The 9,863-nt window shown below is 35.9% G+C and overlaps 1 protein-coding gene across 3 annotated transcripts in view; it reads right to left on the reverse strand.

Annotated features, from left to right (window-relative positions):
- RPS6KA3 (ribosomal protein S6 kinase A3) overlaps nt 1-2,989 on the reverse strand; it is a 45,439-nt gene extending 42,450 nt beyond the window's left edge. For all 3 annotated transcript variants that reach the window (XM_058441394.1, XM_032756670.2, XM_032756669.2), the window contains exons 1-3: nt 2,913-2,989; nt 2,036-2,115; nt 1,337-1,443 (exon numbers count right to left, since the gene is read on the reverse strand). In XM_058441394.1, the coding sequence (XP_058297377.1) occupies nt 1,337-1,443; nt 2,036-2,115; nt 2,913-2,970 (245 nt within the window). In that variant the 5' untranslated portion in view covers nt 2,971-2,989. The remainder of the gene's footprint in view (nt 1-1,336; nt 1,444-2,035; nt 2,116-2,912) is intronic.
- Between the last annotated feature and the right edge of the window lie 6,874 nt (nt 2,990-9,863).

The following is a 9,863-nucleotide window of genomic DNA, read 5'->3' on the forward strand; positions in this document are numbered from 1 at the left end:
GAAAAAAAAACTTTCTTACTCAGTGGTAGATAAACATCAACAAATTAAAACAGAAGTGTGTACAATTTAAATAATATCCGCTTCTTGATGACTGTTACTATCAAACCTGTGGGAAATTTGCTCAACTCACACTTAAAATTTGAAATTACATGGAGAAGAAAATTTTCAATAAATGGTATTTGGGGGAAAGAAAGGGTTAGCTTTATACCATCCCTCTTGCCAAAAAATTTCTAAACAATGGAGCTAAAAGAAAAAAAAAAGATACTATAAAATTAGAAGGAAAATATCTGATCATAGAACTGGGGAAAGCCTAAAAATGAGAGTCAGAATAAATCACAAAAGAAGATTGGTAGATCTGCCTGAATAAAAAAAGTGCATAAATCAAACAACATAAAATTAAAATTGAAAGACTGGAAAAAATGTAAATTTTCTTTCCTTTCCTTTTCTTTTTTTTTTTTTTTGAGACAGAGTCTCACTCTGTTGCCCAGGCTGGAGATGCAATGGAGCGATCTTGGCTCATTGCAGCCTTGATGCCCCAGGCTCAAGCAATCCTCCTGCCTCAGCCTCCTGAGTAGTCGGGACTACAGGCATGTGCCACCACGCCCAGCTAATTTTTTGTAGAGATGGGGTTTCGCCATGTTGCCCACACTGGTCTACAACTCCTGGACTCATGCAATTCAGCCTCCCAAAGTGCTCGGGTTACAGGTGTGAGCCACCATGCCAGGCCAAAAATAACATTCTAAAAATAAAATGAACAAAGGCCATGAGCAGAAAATTCACACAAAAATACAAATTGCCAACGAATGCAGATTTCAACCTCATTAAAAAATCAAAGAATGGGATGGCTGTGGTGGCTCACGCCTGTAATCCCAATACTTTGGGAGGCTGAGGCAGGTGGATCACCTGATGTCAGGAGTTCGAGACCAGCCTGGCCAACATGGTGAAACCCTGTTTCTACTAAAAATACAAAAATTAGCTGGGTGTATTGGCAGGCACCTGTAATCCCAGCTACTCGGGAGGCTAAGGCAGGAGAATTGCTTGAATCTGGGAGGTGGAGATTGCAGTGAGCTGAGATTGCGCCACTGCACTCCAGCCTGGGCAACAAGAGCAAAACTCCATCTTAAAAAAAAAAAAAAAAAAATCAAAGAATGCACACAAAAACAGTATTTTTTGATTAACTGAGATTTTTAAAGTATGAAACTACAGTGTTAGCAGAGATGTGAAGCGCAGACACGCTAGTGCAATACTGTGGGAGTTTCATGAAGCCACTTGATTTTTTATAATCTCCTAAACAATCATATTACATTGTATTCAACTTAGTAGCATGATTCCTTACTTTTCTGGTTTTAAGTCTCTATAAATTATTCCCAGGCTATGTAGATGGTCTAAAGCAAGTGCAAGTTCAGCCAAGTAGAATTTGACATCTTCTTCTGTGAACATCACCTAAAATAAAACAATAATTTTTCTAAATTTATTTTCTTTTTGTGTCTGTAATTTTTAAAGTTCCACTCTAGAGTTTAAATATCCTAAAAATTTTATAAATATGATAATTATACATAGCTTTGTTTACAATTTACTTATGAAAGGAATTTGTAAAATTATCTAATCAGTCAACCAATCACTTACTAAATATTAACTATGCAGTATGGGAGAAATAATTTTACATTTTGTTGTTAAGTATATTCAGGGTGTGCCACTGTTGTCCCATGACAGTAACATTTTAGAAATGAAAAGTGATCTTTAAAATGCATGCTTAATTTCTAGTACTAATTGTTTAAGGATATCTTGTTGATACATTATTGCTTCTGGAAAAAACTATAAAAGAAGCAGGGTTAAGACAAAGACTGTTTGTCAATTTAAAGTCTTGCTTTCAGAACAAATTCAAAAGGTAGGAAAAGAACTCTTTTTGGGTCTGATTCTTCAAGAATCTTGTGCCACTAGAGAAAATACAGTAAGCATAATACTGAAATATAACAAAGCTTTAGTTCAAACAGGATGCATGTAAATAGATTAAAAATAGAGATTAATTATATACCTCTTTGGATAAGCGTGTAAACAAATCTCCTCCCCTGAGAAAATCCAAAATAAGATACAACTTCCCTTCAGTTTGAAAAGCTGAATGAAGAAATGAAAATTTTCATTTAGTCCACCATAATTTTTTTAGGTTTACATTAGGTCATTCATAAATGAATATTTTAACAAATTAATTATATCAAATGTCCAAACTTACTTTTACTTAGAAGAAAACCACTGATTTATCTTAGTTTCCATGTGGAAATGTTAAATACAGTGTTTCTTATTATGGAATCACTAGATTTTCAACAGGCAAGTCACTCAGGAATACAATAGTTGTAAACCCATGATACATAAGAAAAACTCCTAACAAAAAAAGACTTACTTAACTACGAAATAACATACAAAAACCATGCCACTAGCTACAGAAAAAAATATGGGTTGGTTAGGTTTAATTACACATAGTAAGAATCACCACACCTTTACCCAATGAGAAAAAGCATACGGCTTTGGGGAAAAGAACAGCAGTGACAATGGTTTTAGGATGTTGACATTAGGGATCTCTTTGGCCTTTAGGGTTGGCTAACACATATAGGCTATAAAAGGCTAGTATATTATTATTCATTATTATTATAATAAAAAAGCAATAATTATCATTACCTATTCCTATGGCTACCACTCAGAAACTAACTTTATAATATTTTAAAAAAACATAAGCTAAACAATAAAAGCTTCTAAAGTTTGTCTAAGAAATAATGGTTTAATTTTCATGACTTTTTACTACATAGATCTGCTAACCACATATAAATATATATTTATTTATAGTCGTTTATCTGAATGTCCTCAGGGATTTTGAGGCATGAGGTCAAGGGATGATGTGGGAGACGGTTCATACTTACCATAATGCAACTTGACAATAAAAGGATGATTAACCTCTACCAAGATATCACGTTCCATTTTTGTCCGAACTCGGTCTCGAACTGTAAAAGATTGTATGTATGCTACGTTGTAATATCTTTCAAAGATAATCTTCAAAACAAATTCTTTTTGGTGCCCATGTTAAACAAAATTTTGCTTATGTGTACTAAAATGTGAATGTTTTACGATTCTTGAATTTACAAAATCAATAATGATATCTTTTACTACATTACATAACCAAAGGAAGTTGTGTATATTTATAAAATCCATGCTTTTAAGTTGGAAAAAATACAGAGAAAATATTAGGTATTGGCTTTAACATCAAATGCACAAGTATTTTAATCACAGCTGTGGAAAATGGCAAAAAAGCATGCAACTTTTAAAAAACAAGGCATCCTAATGAAATAGTAAAACATAAAAAACGAATAGGTTTCAACATTCCATCAGTCCTATCAATTAAACTCAACAAACATTCATTAAGCATACCTAAAATGAGGCAGACATGGGGTAAAGGACAGTTATATCCAAAGAGGTCTATTTTGAGGGAAGAAGAAAGGAAGCAAGAGGGAGAGAGAGAACATACTGTGGTACAGCTGAAAGAGCAAATGTTTTTTGGAGTTTAGACAGAAAGACATGAATTCAGATCTGTGTAATCTTTTTTTTTTGACAAAAACTTAAGCATCACAAGATCTGTACAATCACGAGCAAGATACTTATTTAAATTCTTTGAAACTCAGTTACCTTTCGGCTATACAATGGGGATAACACTACTGTAGCTTTGAGGAGCATATGACCATTTGAGATGAGGTATGTACCTAGAGCCTGGTATGTATGAGATATTCAATTAAATGGTAGCTATTGTTATTATATCCAAAGTAGCACCATGAATATGATTAAGGGATAAAACAATTTACTACCAGCAATGAGTACTGCAGGATTCAGAGAAGGGCAAGATCAGTCTTACTTGCATAGGAAGGCTAGAAGAAAGATGTAGGGTCAGGGCGCAAGCTTTAAGAGTTTTGGAGTGGAATTTAGATGGGTAGGAAGGATAGGCCCTAGAAAACAAGAGTCCAAGCATGGAGTACCCAGTGCAAGCAAAGATGTGAAGGCATGAATGACGAACAGGAAGGAACTAAATGAGATTTACTACTGCGCCAAGGTGAAATGGGGAGGATCCAGATTCTTGAGAAGTTGGAATGCCAAGATGAATTTATATTTGACCCTGTGAGCAAAGCTCTTTCTCAGCAACCAAATATTTCCTGAGCAAAGTGTATGTGCAATGCACTAGGGATATACATACAAATAAGATAATCTTCAAGAAGCTCAAGATCCAGTGGGAAGGACGGACAGGTAAATAAATGATTATAATACATTCTAAGTACTCTGAATGGTTACATGAAACATGAAAATGGAAAGAATAGGATAATCTTTGGAGGAGGGAGAAAGTTGAGTTGGTTTTATTTTCAGTTTAGGGCGACTGCAGATATTTAAAATATAGAAATAAGACCTCTGGGGAAAATAAACAAAGCAGCTAAAAAATGCCCTATTTTTTCCATTCTACCAGTTTGCTATCCCCAACTGGGAGATTTTCATACCACTGACTGAAAATGGGCAAATCAGAAATAGGAATCAATTGCTCTTGATGTTTACGCAGCTCTTTTAACTGACCTGTCCAGTTAGTATATCAAATTCAATAGCAATCTCTGATTTCATTACCTTGCCCGATCGCTACAACTCTGGTATCTTCCTTGTTATATCTGATATGCCCCCCTTTTTTTGAGATAGGGTATCGCTGTCGCCCTGGCTGGAGTGCAGTGGTGCGACCTCGGCTCACTGCAACCTCCCCCTCCTGGGTTCAAGTGATTCTTCTGCCTCAGCCTCCTGAGCAGCTGGGATTACAAGCTTGTGCTACCATACCTGGCTAATTTTTGTATTTGTAGTAGAGACGGGGTTTCGCCATGTTGGCCAGGCTGGTCTCAAACTTCTGACCTCAGGTGATCCGCCCGTCTCGGCCTCCCTAAGTGCTGGGATTACAGGCATGGGCCACCACGCCCAGCCTGATATGCCCTTTGTACTTTTTATGTGAGTGAAGTTCATCACCAATACCTTCTGATATTTCTGTTCTAGTCTAGCCTAAATCTGTCCTTTTCTCATTATTACCGTACAATTTTGGATTAGTTCCTATCACCTATCACCTTAAAGGTGGATTCCAAAGTCCTACCTCTTTCAATAAGTATACAAGGCTTATCACTTAAAAATACCTCCTCTGCTCAGTAAGCAGCAAAGATATCCACCAATAAATGAACTGTATACCCCTCTTCTCTTATTTTACCACAATGAAAAGAACAATTATTTGGGAGTCAAGAACTACAGTTTAGTGGCTATACTAATAACTAGATGAACTCATAACTACCTTGGTCAAATCATTTCATTGCTCAGGGATTTCCTGTTTCCTCCTCTATAAAATGAAGGATTAGAACCAAGATGATTTTCTTGTGAGATAGTTTTCTCTTCAACATTTCCTTATATGTAACATTGATGAGACCTTGTTTAACTGAAAATGAGCAGTGAGAGTCCTTCACTAAAGAATTCCTTCATTTTGTCTGAGGTAGGCCTGTGTCATAATTCTAATCTCGTTTCTTTTGCTTATGTAAAGACCTAATGACAATTCTAAATCATCCTATCATGAGGAATTTTGATTAGTATATACTAATTCAGAAGAAGGCATGTTTTATATAGGCCAACTTCTAATCCCAACATAGAACTGGTTAATAATGACTCATGCTGGCAAAGCAACTGGATTCCTCTGAAATATTTTTTCTTCTAGAGTAGTTATTAGATTTAAGCCCTTCTTGACTGACCATGAGAATGAAGAAGAAGAAATGTTGTTTATGCTCCTAGGACTATGCATTAAGAAACCTTTTTAAGCAGTCTACAGAACCTGTTAAACAAACAGACCACTTTAATAGGACAGAAGTCCCCATTAACTTTATCTAATGTTATTGACTTCTATTTGACCCCATTTATCGTATTAATAGGAACTTTAAAATGGGAAGAGACTTCTGGTTAAACATGGATATTTTACTCTCTACATTCTTCCAAAACCCCATGGAAATGACAATAATGGAAAAACTGCATAAACTCACAAGGACAGGAAGCAATAGTAGAAGATGGGCAAGTGGTAACTAACAAAGCAGACCAGAGAAAGCTAAAAATCTAAGCCTAAGGAAAGGAAGCCAATGAAAAATAAGCAAATTCTTGTCATTAAAATCTTTCCAATCAGCTTTCTAGCACCTGACTCTTAAGGAAAAGATAGCAAAAGATCCCCAGGCATTTGGAGAAAGGCTCTAAACATGAAAAACATCAAAATAAACAGAAAAATGGAATAAAAGGAAACAGAGACAATGTGAGGAACAGAACATAACTTAAACACAACACAACACAACTCAATCTTGTAATTTATGTCCACTGAGGGAGCAAAGATAATATGGCACCTCACCCTTTTTAAAGCTTCTTGTTCTTGTTTAAAAAGGGTGGTGGGGTGGAGGAAGGAACAAGTATCCTCAACAAATAAACTACAAGGAAAAGATAAGAAATGGAGAAAGAGTTCATAGATGAAAAGACTTAAAAACATTATCAACCAATTGCAAAGTTGAGACCTTCTATGTATGAATCCTAATTTAAACAGACTGCATAAAGAAACATAAATTTTAATAGTAGGGACAACTAGCAATTTGAACAAAGACTGGATATCTTTATGCTCGTTTTTAAGGTATGATAATACAGTTGAATTATCTCTTTTAGGAGTCTATCTTTTTTTTGAGATGGAGTCTTGCCCTGTCGCCCAGGCTGGAGTGCATTGGTGTAATCTCAACTCACTGCAACCTCCGCCTCCCGGGTTCAAACGATTCTCCTGTCTCAGCCTCCCGAGTAGCTGGGATTATAGGTGCCCGCCACCACGCCCAGCTAATTTTTGTATTTTTAGTAGAGACGGGGTTTCACCATGTTGGCCAGGCTGGTCTCAAACTCCTGACCTCATGATCCACCCGCCTCGGCCTCCCAAAGTGCTGAGATTACAGGCATGAGCCACTGTACCCAGCCAGGAGTCTACCTTTTAGAGATATATACTAAAATATTTATGAAAGACATTCTACAGTGTCTGGGATTTCATTCAAAATATCAAGAGGAGAAGAAGGAGAACACTGATGAAAAAAGGTTGGCCATGAGTTGATAAATGTTGAAGCAGGGAGAAGGGTATGGGGGTTCACTATATTCTTCTGTCTCTTTCTTAAAGGTTTGACACTTTCCGTAATTAAAAAATGTTTTAATGAAATAATCAGAGAACAAGAAAATCTAGGAAATGAAAAGCGATGGCAGAAACAAAAAGGTCAATAGAAGAGTTGGAAGATGGTTAAAGAAATTTCACAGAAAATAGAAAAAATGGAAGATAGAAGGTGGAAAAATAAAGAAAATTATGGAACAATTCAGGAGGTTTAACTAACATATTCCAGAGAGTAGCACTTACAAATGTAGAATAAATGACAAAAACTTTCCCAAGACTGAAGAAAGCAGTTTTTAGGTTGAAAGAGACCACACCTCATATATGATATGATATAGTTTTAGAAACCCACACTCAAGAATACCACTATATAAATTTCAGAACACCAGGAATAAAGAGTAGATTCTAAAGACTTCCAAAGAGGAAAAGCAGCTTACACACAAAGGACTGGGAGTGAGACCAGCAATTAACTTCACCACTGTAACACAGGAAACTAGAAGACAATGGAAGCAATACCTTCAAATATCTGGTGGAAAATTCTTTCTGATCTAGAATTTTATACTCAGCCAAATTATAAACTAAGTGAGAGGTGGTAGAATAAAGCCATTTCCAGACATGGAGGGTCACAAAAAATTTAGTATCCATTTACACATTCTGAGGTAGCTATGAGAAGATGAGTTCCATCAAAACTAAAAAGTAAACTGAGAAAAAGGTAGGTACAGAATTTATGAAAAGAGACTGAATACAGAAAAGAAGTGAAGGAAATGTGACTCTAGTATACTATTTCGTTCAGCTAGGAACAAGTCTTATAAAGCTGTAACAATGAAAACATTATTGGGAAGATGTGAAAAGGGAAACTGTGAGTGGGTGGCAGCATGAGAGAACTGAATCTTAGTCTTCCATGTCAGAAAGGCAATAGATTATGTCTCCAAATGAAAACAAAGAATTGCAATATAAAAGTGTTGAATATAAATGTAAATGGCAGCAGCTAAAGAGATGAAAGTCATTGTCTCTGGGGTTCAAGAATTAGGATAGGCAGGAGGGTGGGCAAAGCATAGCTATGTTATATGATAAGACTCTACAGATATTCTTTTGATAAATATAAAAATTTAAGAACACATTCAGAATTATTCAGCAGTTTAAAATTCCAATAAGTCAAATATTTTCACTTTTCTATGATCTCTTTTATAGCTATTATCTATACAATTTTACATACTTGTAGCTCAATTTGTTCTAATTTTCACTACATTCATTTTTGTAATTACATTTAAGATACTTTATTTTAATAATATCCTATTAAGTGGTAAACCATAATTTTATAACATTCCTCTATTTTTCCTTATTAAAAAAATTTTTTTTTGGGGACAGGATCTCCCTCTACCCAGGGTGGAGTACAGTGGTGTAATCAAAGCTCACTGTAACCTTGAAGATTCAAGCGATCCTCCTGCTTCAGCCCCCGCAGTCAGCTGGGACTAGAGGCACATGCCACCAAGCCTGGCTAATTATTCTATTTTTTGTAGAGATGAGGTCTCACTATGCTGCCCAGGCTGGTCTTGAACTCCTGGGCTCAGGCAATCCTCCCACCTCAGCCTCCCAAAGTGCTGAAATTATAGGAATGAGCCACTATGCCTGGTCACAATTCCTCTAGTTTTCCAGTGTGTATGTGATTTCTAACTTCTTGCTATTGTAAATAATGTTGCAACAAGAATTTTCAAGCCTACGAATCCTTTTTTTGAAGCTATTTCCTCAGGTTAATGTAGCAGCAATAATGGCTTTCCAATTTATGCTGCCATCATATGAAATAACATGCATTCATCTCACTCTGTCACCCAGGCTGGAGTACAGTGGTGTGATCACAGCTCACTGCAACCTCAAACTCCTGGGCTCAAGAGATCCTCTTGCCTCAGCCTCCAGAGTAGCTAGAATCACAGGCTTGCACCACTACAATCATCTGATTTTATTTTTATTTTTTGTAGAGACAGGGTCTTGCTATATTGCCCTAGCTAGTCTTGAATTCCTGGCCTTAAGCCATCCTCCCGCCTCAGCCTCCCAAAGTGCTAGGATTACAAGTGTGAGCCACTGAGCCCAGCAAACTTTATTATTTTAATATGCATCTTTGACTTTCACCAAAACTGAACATTTCCCCAAAGATTATTTACCTCCTTGTGTAAACTTTATTCAAAATCCTCCAGATGGAGGATATAATGGTATTTCTTATCAATTCCTAACTCCTTCATTCTTTTTACGTTTATTAGTTGGAATTATATTGCAAGAAAGAGTTTTCCCTTTTCCCCCATTAATTAATTTATAAATTAACCTATGGCTTACTTTATTCAACTGGGTTGTAATCTATCACTAACATTTATTATTGCAATGTTTAAGTTGCCCCAGATTTGGCCAGTAGAAGCCCCTTAGCCAACTCCTTATATTAATATATATATTTATACTATTTTTCATTGTATGAAATGTTAACAATTTTTGTATTACTAATTTGTTTGTAATTTGCTCAATATTTCCTCACAAGTTTCCTAGATGTGTTAAGTTGTAAAATTCAGTTAGGGCTTGTGAGGAAATATTGAGCAAATTACAAATAAATTAGTAATACAAAAATTTTCTTCATTTCATACAATGAAAAATAGTGGAGTTTTGCTTT

This window comes from Hylobates moloch, unplaced genomic scaffold, assembly GCF_009828535.3.
Source record: "Hylobates moloch isolate HMO894 unplaced genomic scaffold, HMol_V3 SCAFFOLD_7, whole genome shotgun sequence".
Lineage (NCBI taxonomy): Eukaryota > Metazoa > Chordata > Mammalia > Primates > Hylobatidae > Hylobates > Hylobates moloch.